A 12,242-nucleotide genomic window follows, 5' to 3' on the forward strand; every position below is an offset into this window, starting at 1 on the left:
CCTTTTAGGTGGTGTTAAAAAAAGAATGTGGTCAGTCCCCACAGACATACAAGTTGGTGGCTGGCCACCGACTTTCACTAGTCGACCCACTGAGAAAACAGACATGCACCCAATCCCGGCCAACAGGTCTGAAGGAGAAATCGAACTCTGCCCTCGCAAGTGCCGCTATTTGCATTGGAGCTCAGTCAGGATGCATATAATGTTTAAGAGCAGACCTCAAGCAAGGACTCTACATCGCTTGCCAGTCAGCATGGCCCCCTCTGAGCGCAGTGGTTAAGCAGCCGCTGTTTGGTAGCCACAGTGGGTGAGGAACGGTAGGGCCTGGAAGCCAGGCGACTGCAGCTTGAACACTGCCAGTGGTCCACACCAACTGGACAGGGCCACCGAAGAGGTCGCCTTTTTGCTTTTTTTTTTTTTTAAACTTCGCAATCCTTGCCAAGTTTAAGAACTAATTTTGCAACTTTGATCTCTTTTCTGTCGCCTAGTGTTTCACTATTCAAATCAAGATATCATCCATGGCGGGAAACAACCTTTACATCACCGTCATTAGATCGCAATGCCTTTACAATGCAATGCCATTACTACGCTAGTCATTACACAGACTTGCAGTCGATGGCGCTCTAACATAAGGAATAGTATATTTACTATTCCACCACCTTCCAGACTGTTGCGTAGGCATGAGTTGGAATAGTAAATTATACATTCCTAATGTTACAGCGCCATCTACTGCAAGTCGATGTAATGACTTGCGTAGTAATGGCATCGCGTTGTACCAATGTGGTCGTTGTAACAACCGCGCTGATACCGACCTCGTAGTAAAAGCACATGTTGTAATGTGCTATATTCCCCTCGACAAGCCTCACAACTGCAGAGAGTAACACTTGAAACAAGAAATGGCACAAACCATCCTTGACTGCTTTGCTAGCCAGCTTCTGCAACAGAAGATTCTGTTTCTTCTCATCGTTTGCCAGGGCGTAGAATGAACACATCTGTGCCTGCGCATGGGTGTCATCCAAGGTCTCCACAATGCTGTTCAAGTAGTTCATGGCTTCGCGGACCACAGGGTGCTGCAACAATGAAAGAGAAACTCGTAAGATCAGGAGGAGCATCGGCCAAACCAGGACCCATACATCGAGAGGTGATTGGGGGCATCAGAAGCAGGAAGAATGTTCAATGGGTACATCACTTGGAGGCTGGTGTAACTATGCGAACATAGGCAGCACACAGAGGAGACACCTCATCGCCACCTCTACCCAAGTCATAACAGGAGCCTCTCCAGTCATAGAAGATACGTTGAAGAAATGGGTTGAAATGACCCCCTCCCCCCAAACTACCCACTCACACTTTGTAACCATTAGAAAATGACCATCTCAGGACTTCCTGGTCGTCAGCTGTAGGTAGGGCGAAAGAATGACCTGCAGCAAGTGTCTGTGCCGAATATATTCCTATAAGAAATTGCATCTAATGAAATACTCCCACCAATGGACTCCGACATGCATGAATTAGCACGAGGAACACGCCTGAGGTCTCTACTGAAATACATGGGTGCACTGGGAAGGTTGCATGCCAACTTACCCTTTGACTGTAGATATAGTAGTGTTAACGTCATTGTAAAGTCACCTTTTACCTCCTTGCGAATTACCCAACGACCCCCCCCCCCCAGCCTTGACAGTCCCCACTAACTCAGTTAAGTCTTTACTTCCCCTTTTGGAGCAGGAGGCAGAACACTTGCAGTAACAGTTAGTTTAGTTTCATCTTTCTAGGTGTCTCATAGCTTCCATCTTCCCGTCATCCTCTACATGCCTCTCCTTTCGGCCTAGGATGCACCCTGAACCCATGCCTTTCTCCCTCCACTTTCTATCAGCTCTGATCTCCTCTCCTGCTTGGGCCATTGACTAAGAGCTGATATAACAAATCAATCTGAAAACCGACTCAAAAACAGACTTCTTCTTCACTGATAAATGGCCTTTAAGACAATGCTCCTGGGGTAGCCCATGGTGCAATCTCACCAGGACACCAACCGATAAGACAACTCCAAGGGGTAGGCTGAAGCAGGCTTAACTATAGTCTTCACAGAATCGCTATAAACTGCCAACATTGAAGGCATTCTCATGGCATACTCCAAATCTCCAATAGACCGCTGCAAATCCAATTCCATCTTTGTCATGTGCATTCCTACCTCGACAGACCACAGCTGCATGGAGCCTTCTCTTTTGTCTGCCTTGACACCAACTCTCTAACTCAAATTCCTCTGCATCCTTGCTGTCCTGAACCTTTAGTGAGTTCAGTAAAGCCTTCAACCAACACTTCCCTCCAGGAAACAAACCTGAAAGCTCTCGGCCAATCGCTGGGCGGCACAGAGCCAGGGCACAATCTTCACCCTGCCTTTATTCATCACAAGCAATGAAATGACCATCTCTGTTGATCACTACTTCATCCCCCTCACCGACATTCTTCCCTTAGGATCAAACATAATAGGTATGTCATCCACCTGCAACACTGGAACAAATTCAAGCTTGCTGAAATCGACTGAACTATCATCGGTCAGATAAAAGATGAACGACCAATACAATTTGGTCTCCAAAGGCATTCAACAAACACTCTCCCTCCCAAATCATTCATGAACCATAAATGTAAGATGCCTTGGAGCAATAAAGGGAAATCAAGGTGAACACAAATGGATGTACTTCAACAGCAATTGGCAAAATCTAGAAACATGCATGACAAAACCAATCTCAAGCACTCAACAGGATCTACAACTTCACCAAGAATAAAGCAAGAAGACCCCTCTTCTTAAACCGGAGCTGCACTGCCATGTGCCCCAACAGGAGACTCCATAGGATCCGCAGAGAATCTCACAACCTTAAGTGCATCACCACAAACACTCCCCAGGCTCAGGCTTTGTGACTGCATTGCATACCATAGTGTGGCAAACCTATGCTTCTAAAACTTCCTTTTGAAAACATGATACCAGGCCCATCAGCCCAACAACCCTCAGAGGACTCCGGTGGCCAAGACACTGGACCCTTGCATCGCTCAATCAACTCTCAACCGCTGAATTTCACTGCGGAGTTGAATGCAATGGACCGGAGGGATCAGCAGCAGACCTCTGCCCATCACAAGTCTTCGAGAACAACCTTCTTTCTAGGGCCTTTCATACACCTTCCCCTCTGAGCTTCAGTGTCTTGCACGAAACCATCAAAGTACAATCAATGCAGCAGACCAGGCAGCTGCAGCCCAAAAACGTATGGTCAGTTTCTTGGAAAACCGATAAAGGACAAAATTAATCTAGCTGTCTTGATCAAAGGCAACCAGTTTTAGGAAACACAGGTTCCACCCCAACAGAGGCCTGGAATCTCCCCCAGTCTCCATCTAGGACAAACCGAAGACCAGAATAGCGCCACTACACTTCTACTGGACTGTCGAGCGACTTCAAAGACTGCGTTGAGTGAAGCATCAGGGATTGGATCTCCGCCTTCCTTCCCACAGATCAAGCATCAATTTGCACCAAGACGAGTGGAGCAATAGTTGATCGCGACATACATCTTTCTTCACCGTCTACCTCAGCCAATTACCAATCCCATCAACTACTCGACCAGACCTGCTGCAGCTATGTTGACAAGCACTCTTGTCATCTTTAAACTATGCCCAAGGGCCACCCCTGCCTGTCAGGATACACGCTGAGAACAAGAGGATTTCCGGTTAGAGGCCGCTCTCCCATCCGGACACTGCTCCCCATGCATCCATGTCCTCTCTTCCACCCACCTGTGCTCAGTCACTCATTTACTCATCCATCCTCCCAACCACACATCCTTTCATCTGTCCATGCACTCATTCATGTATCCATTCATCCAACCAGTGACTAATTTTTGCCTTCACCTACTCACCCATCCTTGGCAAAACTGGTCAGTTGAGTGATGCACTTTCAGGCCTATAAAGCCAGGCTACTCTGTCAGTGCTTGTTGACCATGGAGCCAGTTTAGGGGATAGTGGTGGGCAGAGATGGGCAATGAAAAATGAAGTCCCTTACCGAATCGCTGTTCCCCGCTTTTAGGAAAGAAGAGGCAATGAAGGCGGTAAACGAAGGGTCATCCTGCGGAAGTAAAACAATACAACATGAAGAGTTAGGCTGGCGATGAAACAGGGAGGAGAGCTAGACAGGAAAGTGAAGAGGGACAAATGTATTGACTGACAAAAGAAGGAAAATGATAGGTAAGAAAAGAAAGAGCAAAGTAGTGAAGAGGCAGGCTGGGAACAAAGAAATGTAAAAAGCTGGAGAGAGAATGATGAGAGAAACAGAAGGTGGCAAATGGAGGGGAAGAAGGGTAGTGAGGGAGGGAGGGATAGAGAGATACTGTGAGAGGGAACAAGTGAGGGAGTGGGAGAGCAAGAGACGGGTAGGAAGGCTGGGTGATACACAGGTGCAAAGAGCAGACACGCTGCACAGATTTATGTTGGCTGCTGTGGATCAGAAAGTCATGTAAATAAAGCGATTCCTTCCTCAATCCTCACAGGTTTTTTTTATTTTTAACTGGCTTCTATTGATACACAACAAAAGGTGGGTCATGGTTCCAGACCAGACCTTCACTGGTGTTTTGCCTGGAGACGGTGGCCACCCACCGAACAGGCAACTCGCTCTGCCCCCAAATGTACTCGACCATATACTCCCAAGAGAGAAGACTTGGGATATTTCAAGGTTTTAAAACCAGTAATTAGCTAAAAGATGGATATTTGGAATTGACCTCACACAACCTTTGCCCCAACATGTGATGCTGCATGAAATGACCTTGCAGGTCACGGATCTGTGAAAAGACATGTGACTTCTGAACCAATTGAATCATGAGAAGTACATTACACGAAGGTTCTGGTTGTGGTGCTTCTGATCCTGCGGAGGCGTGGACTTGGAAGCACCGCGCCACTTTCAGAAATCGGTTGGTAGCTCCTTCCTGGTCAGGGATCAGAGTTGCATCTCTTCATCCTGCAGAGAGGCGTGGACTTGGAAGCACCGCGCCACCTTCAGAGATCAGTTGGTAGCTCCTGCCTGGTCAGGGATCAGAGTGGCATCTCTTCATCCTGCAGAGAGGCGTGGACTTGGAAGCACCGCGCCACTTTCAGAAATCGGTTGGTAGCTCCTTCCTGGTCAGGGATCAGAGTTGCATCTCTTCATCCTGCAGAGAGGCGTGGACTTGGAAGCACCGCGCCACCTTCAGAGATCGGTTGGTAGCTCCTTCCTGGACAGGGATCAGAGTTGCGTCTCTACATCCTGCAGCTTCTGAAAAAACAGCAGGACGACTCTGGAATCTGCACACTTACTTTACGCCAAAAACAGTAGTCTACCTAAATCAGAGGAGGTCCCATATTAAAAGGCTTGTTGCCCATATCAGTGGTCTCTGGGAGAGAGCCTCTTAAGAGGCCAATATCATGGAGGAGCAGGCATGAGCTTGTGAGTCGAGTGCAAAAGAAACTCAACAAGACAAGCGGTCCAGCTCATAGCCCTCCGAGGCGGCAACACTGTAGGCACCAGGTTTGAGGTGTGCCTTGTTGAGATCTCTGCTGCTTCTCAGGAAAGAGGATTTGTGCATAACTCCCTAATTCCAAGAAGCCCCCAAAAAGAATCCGTCCCAAGCAGAAAGGCTGTCAATTTTCAGCTGTCTTGGTTCAGAGTATCACTGCAGCTTCACTCCAGAAGGGTTTTGGTAAAGGAATGAGAAACAAAGACTACAGACCATCTGGAAGAGAAAGAATAAAGGAGCAGGGATATGCACGGGAAGACATGCACGGGAAGACATGCACGAGAAGACATAAACGAGAAGACATGCACGAGAAGACATGCACGAGAAGACATGCACGCCAAATCCAGCAGAATGGGCAAGGTACAGAATGATGAAGAGGAGGCAGGATTACTGTCATGGAGGATGCTAGAATTTGAATGGTAGGTGCAGGGGCATGTGGGGGCCATCGTTGTGAGTGTTCTACATCACACCAAACAAGGCTGCCCTTTACACCTCAACTAGGATCAGGGTGACCAGTGTTCTTTGCTTTCATTAGGGTCTCAGGCACCCCTTCCAGGCCCCACCAGGAGGACTGCCTTAACCCATGTGGCGCAAGTGAAGCGTTCTACAAGGCTTCCTAGGAGATCCAGCCAGACATTTTAAAGGGTGAAGTACTCACATTCACGAGATTGTTGTAGCCCCTGCCATCACTGTGGAAGGCTCCAGTCGTCTTGTTCTGCTGCCGTGCCAGCCAACTCTCAACCTGTCTGGGGATTTTGTCATCAATATAGATGAGCTCCTTAGCATTTGCAAAAGCAGCGTAACCCCTAGCAGTGAGCCTGAAAGACATAGAAGACAGACTTAGCTACAATAGAACACAGGCATTTCTGGTGTACGCGACAAAGGTGGCGTGCTACTGAAAGGGCAGCTGCACAGAGAATCAACTTTCCTCTCCTAAAACACACTGTACATGCACTATATTTGTTGACAAAAGTGAGGCAAGTCATTTGGAGGTTTTTTAAAATAAGACTAGGGGTTTTTCCTCCACTCCTATGAGATAGACTGTTCTATCAGCCCATTTCAGCCCCTGTGACCGACCATGGCAGAGGGCATAGATTTGGGGCACAAGGTGGATGGGTGCCACAAGATTAAAGCTCTTTCCCACCAAGGCGGAGGTCTTCCTCTACTGGCCTTGTCAATCAATTACAAATCCATCGGCATTGCCCTAGGCGCATGTCCCTCGGTTCAACCTTTACAAAGTATTGGTTTTTAATGGGATGCAAAGGCAAACACACAGAACGTGCCATTGTACTGTACCTTTCAGGGTCCTCTAAGGAGACCTAGTCCTTGATGGTAACAGAATTAGTCCCCACCAGTGGTAAGATCCTTAATGCAAAGTGGGACTATCAGAACACATTGTGTACTGTCTCCGTGTTGCATTTACAGCAGTACACTACCATGGAGAGGCGCAAGCACGCCCGTGAGGAACGAAACCATTGAGATGCGAATGGTCCTTTGTAGAGAAGAGGAACCTAGAACTGCACAGGAGAGAGCCAGAAACCCAATACTGGCGCAAGTCTAAGAAACGTTGCAGCTCTAACAGGTAGCGGCTCCAATAGGTTATTTTTTTTTGTCCAATTGGGTTTTGTTGACGCTTCATTTGTTTACACAGAGTCCAATTTCTGTGCATGTTAAAAACGACGATCTCTTACCTATATGCAAACACTGCCTCTGCATTAGGATCCTTTTATTTCATATACAATTTGTCAGCATGCTGCTATGTTATCTAACGTATACTGCTCGACTCCGTAGAAATACATCTTTGTTTAAAATATTTAATTCAGTGATAGCGCATTTCGTTGAAAGACTTCATCAGAACTATTGATTTTTGTACTTTGGGTGTAACTGGACAGTGGTCAAGGAGTTACTAAAAGTGTTCATTTTCATTTGACAACAAATCTCTTTTGGGAATAGAAGGTGAGCCCTTTTCTTGCATTAGCTCCATCTGTAATTCTTCCTGCAGGGGCTGAGCAGATTTGCACGTCTGACAGGATCATGGGTTTCCATTTAGTGGGGTTTATTCATGTGTGTACCACTGGTTTGTTTAGATTTCCATATTTCAGACAACATCTGAAGTGAGTGAGTGCAGAGAATCCTAATGTGTGTTACACATCAGTTTGTGGTGCTTTGTGAGGTAAATCTCATGTGCACGTGCCTAGTGTCATTCTGGGAGTGGAGTAAATGCTGTGTTTAGATTTGATTTTGAGTGATATCATTAAAGTCCTCATTACGGTCTATAGTCATTGAGCGTCATCCCAAGTGTGTTCTACTTGCGGCCTTTATTTCATCACATAGCATGCTGCCGCAACTGAGACAATTTTCGCTCTGCATGGGTCGTATGTAAGCCTGGGCGGTGAACTACGCTCCGCTCGCGGAGCTTGCGAAGTTTAGGTAACTTTGCGATTCGCGTAGAGTGCGAAGTTGCAGATTGCTATGCAATCTACCGCGTAGCGTAGTTGTTTTGCTTCCTCGTGCGCTCAATATTCATTCTCGCGCGCGCGGTAACGTCTTATCATGATTCTGCGTTCGCCAACTCACTTTTCTGTCCGTTCACGTGCGCCACGAGATTTGTAATATGGCCGTCCGATCCCGCGAGAGTGCGCAAACGCGTCATTCGGACGCGCAAGCTGACTTCCGGCGGCTGTCTTGGTAAGATCGCGATCCCGAACATGTACAAACTACAATCTGGCGAAGAATATCTCTCGAGCATCATAAAACCTTCTGGAAAATTTTGCTCAGAAAAACTCCTCAGATTGTGATTTGGCTGTAGTCTTTTGTGCAAGGAGTCTTTTTTTTTTTTTTTTTTTTTTTACTCTTTTTTTCAAGAGGAAGTGCCCCTGAGTCTCCAACTTCCTGTTCCTGTCCAGCAGGCTCCTCCCAGTGCTTTGTCCATGTGCTGTTCACTTTCATTTGGATTTGGAGCTGGAAGGATCACTTTATGTGTCTGTCTGCTGCATCATATCATTGGATTGGATTTATTTGAGGACTTTTTGATTTGAGATTTAATTTTACAAGTAAGTTGGAGAATTGGTGTACATGTTTGTTTCATTGGGGCTTGTTTGTACCTACATTTTTCTGGGATTTTCCTTGTTCTTAAAAATTATTGTTGTGGTGGCCTGTACTTTCAATAGGGGCCTAGTTGTTTTTCTTTGCAATTTCAGCCAGTAGGGTACCCATGGGTCCATGTTTCTGTGGTGTCTGTTGAATTTATACATCATGTAGGGCATGGATGGCATAGGATTGAAATGCCAAATGTGGCTGTGGTGCATTTCACTGTTTGTGTGTGTGTGTTAAATACCTTTGTTGGATGTGTGTGTGAGATTGATGTGTAACTTCTTTCCAATCCTTTCGTAGCCCCGTTGATTTTCATTTTTGTATTAAAGCTGTTTTGTTTAGCAGGCCTTCTTTGTCCGGTCATATATAGGCCTGCTTCAGTTCATTGTTTTCCATGGCCTGTTGTGACAGTGAGTGCCCATGTGGCTTGTGGCAATTTTGTGGTGGTTGTTTAGTAGTGTGTGCTTCTTTTTCCATAAAGGCCTGCATGTCTTTTCTTTCTCCCCCTTGGCTTATGCTTGTTGTTGTTGTGTCCTGGCCATGTGTGTGGCGGCCATTTTGTGAAGACAGGCAGTGTGCTTTTGGCATAGGCTTACATTGTCTGTCTTCCATTTCTTGTTGTTGTGGGTGGGTAGCGACCATTTTTTGGAGCCATGCAAGCAGTGTGCTTGCTTTTGCCATTCTGTTCCAAGCATGTGGCCTAGTCTGCCAGTAGACCCAGAGGTAGTCCTCATCAAATCATGAATGCATAAAAACAGTTTGTGTTGTCTGTTGAATTTTAACACCATGGATGGCTTTGGATTGAATTGCAAAAGGTGGTTTTTGTGGTGGAATTGCAGTTTTTGGGTGTGTGTTAAATAAATAGGGCTTTTCAGTCAGTAGGTAACCCTAGAAATTCAGCTTGCGTACTTTTGGCAACTCTGCACAGCGCGACAACGCGGACTTACAGTTTTTGTCATTTTCGCGCTCTCAATATGCGTGTTGGCGCACGCGATAACGACTTTTTGTACAGTTCGCGATGCCGAACACGCAGAATTTGCAATCTGGCAAACAATATCTCGCGAGCAACATAAAACCTTCTCAAACGCTGATTTTGTGCATTTTGCTTAGAAAACTCCTCAGGTTGTCCTTTTGCTGTAGTTTTGGAGCACGGAGTCACTTTTTAATTTTTTTAAAAGATTTTTTAGGAGAGGAAGTAAGTTCCACAGAGACTCCAACTTCCTGTTCCTGTCCTTTGTATTCACTTTTTTGTTATTATTGTGGTGGCTGGCCTGAGCATGTGGGTGGCGGCCATTTTGTGAAGGCAGGCATTGTGCTTTTGCCATAGGCCTGCATTGTCTGTCTTGTATCCCTGACCTTTTCTTGTTTTTGTGAGTGGCCTGGCCATGTGGTGGCGGCCATTTTGTGGGACCAGCCACTGTGCTTTTTCCATAGGCCTCCAAGCTTGTGGCCTAGTCTGCCAGTAGGCCCAGGGGTACTACTCATCAATCATCACGGGTGCATGGAAGTTAAACAACTGTTTTTGTGTTGTACGATGAATTTCATCATCATGTATGGCTTTGGATGAATTGCAAAATGTGGGCTTTACTTTTTTTCTGGGGTATATTTCACTTTTTGGGTGTTGTAAATATATGCCTTTTTATGTGTATATGTTCGTTGTTGTTGCTTCCTGATGCTGCTTCCATCCCATGTGATGCACAACTTTTTAGGGCAAACAGGCTACACTACATTTATGTTTTTGTTCTTTGCTATTCTTATTCTTCCTGGCCTTGTTGTCAGTCTCATATGGCTACACTGTTGTTGTTCACTGACTTAATAACATTTAATAATTGTGACCACCCACCACACACTAAGAAGTTATATATTATATTACTTTGATTGTACAATCTTTTGACTGATGTTCTTCTGTCTTCTTTGCTTTTATGTGCACAAAAGACGGAGGTGTGTCATCATCGCCCGTTGTGGTGCCAGACCGACGTCCTGCTGCTGTACACGACGTGACGTGTGAGTGACCTGACCAGCCATCTCTGCAACTTGTGCAACTGAGTGCTGTTGACATCTGAAGAAGGTGCCCCCAAAGAAAGTAGGTAGCAGGTCCTCCGGTACCAAGAAAGTTGCCATGGAGAAGAAGGAACAGAAGAAGAAGGAAGTGTCAGTTAAGTCTGGTGTGCCGGCCAAAATCTTTTTTGGGACACCAAAAATGACGCCTGCAGCAGCGGTGTCCGGGGGCCAAGCTGGGTGCTGCACCTCCGCATCAGTGGACCCAACCCACCAACCCAGGCCCAATCAGATGTGTGGAAGAGGTAGCCAGCCTAATGGTGGAAAGCAGTGATGCTGAGCCTGAACTAAACTTATCGCTATCTCAAAGTAGTACACAATCAACGCAGGAGGGAACACAGCAGATAAGTGGTCAACAACAACAGCCGCAACCACCGCCCGCAATAGTAGCTGTTGTTCCTACCGAAGTAGGGGCAGTTCAGGAAATTGAGCCTCATGCAGAGGAATAAGAGGAAGCCACTCCTTCAGAAGTTCCATTGTCTTCTAAATCCCCTGCAAGGAAATGGAGGGTTAGTACATAGAGTTCTTTGCCAAGCCCCCCTTCTGATGATCTAGATGCCACTTGGAAGCCACAAACTGAGTCTGAGAGGGAGACACGTCATAAGAGCAGGCATGGGAAAAGGAAGGTTCCAGAAAGCCTTACACGTATGGAGGTTGATGTAGAAGAGCAGGATGATGATGATGATGATGAGCCAGTCATCACGAACATCACTCCCGGCCCAGAAGAGATGGAGACCAACATTTTTACCCTATCCAAAATAGCTGCGAGGGATATAGCACGCATACCTCCAACACGGGTAACACCAACACGACCTCCAGCTTCCATATTTACATTAGCAAAGGGCCGGCAGCGTCCTACATCCAGCACAAGCACCACCTCAGCAGATGAAGGTAGTGGTACTGCACAGAGTCAAATTCAACGCACACCCTCCAGTTCATCCGACACCCTCCAGTTCATCCGACATTGGAAGTGGCACCTCCAGCCGGAGACAAAAGTTAAGCTTCCCAGTGTGGGACTTCTTTACGGTTAGCGAAAAGGAGGAGAACATTGCTATATGCTCCATTTGTCATACCTCTGTTAATCGTGGTAAGCTTGGTACAAACTATGGTACCGGAGGCCAAATGACCCATCTGAAAAAACACCAGGCAATCCAGTGGAAGGAGCACCTTGGTCGCATGAAAACTGGAACCATTGCTGTTGGTGGGGATAAACGAGTAGAAGGTCCACTCACGGTGGAACAGGAAGAAGAGGGAGACATTCTCTGTGATAGTGGTACACAAACTAGCCCTGTCAACAGCACTGCAGTGGTAACGCCAACATCCTCAGCAACATCTCAGTGGTACAAGAGTAAGAGTCAGCCTGAGACGCCAAGGAGTACTGCTTTTAAAAAAAAGTGCGACGTTGAGCACAGGAAGGAATACCACGCAGCCTACCGTTCTTAGCATGTTTACTAGGCTGGAGGGGCAGTACGAACGCAGCCACCCAATAGCACGTTTGTACAATGCGAAGCTGGCTAAAATGTTAGCACTGGACCTTCTCCCTTTTTCTTTTGTTGAAGGGGTGGGTTTTCTGGAATT

General features: G+C 46.5%; 1 protein-coding gene across 1 annotated transcript in view; it reads right to left on the bottom strand.

The window, feature by feature from the left end:
• Window positions 1-12,242, bottom strand: part of LOC146813443 (ovostatin-like) — a 365,994-nt gene that overhangs the window by 22,026 nt on the left and 331,726 nt on the right. Inside the window, exons 26-28 of the mRNA XM_085620205.1 lie at window positions 6,172-6,331; window positions 4,031-4,093; window positions 905-1,067 (exon numbers count right to left, since the gene is read on the bottom strand). Coding sequence (XP_085476331.1) covers window positions 905-1,067; window positions 4,031-4,093; window positions 6,172-6,331 — 386 coding nt within the window. The remainder of the gene's footprint in view (window positions 1-904; window positions 1,068-4,030; window positions 4,094-6,171; window positions 6,332-12,242) is intronic.

The sequence above is a fragment of the Triturus cristatus genome, chromosome 7 (genome assembly GCF_964204655.1).
Source record: "Triturus cristatus chromosome 7, aTriCri1.1, whole genome shotgun sequence".
Lineage (NCBI taxonomy): Eukaryota > Metazoa > Chordata > Amphibia > Caudata > Salamandridae > Triturus > Triturus cristatus.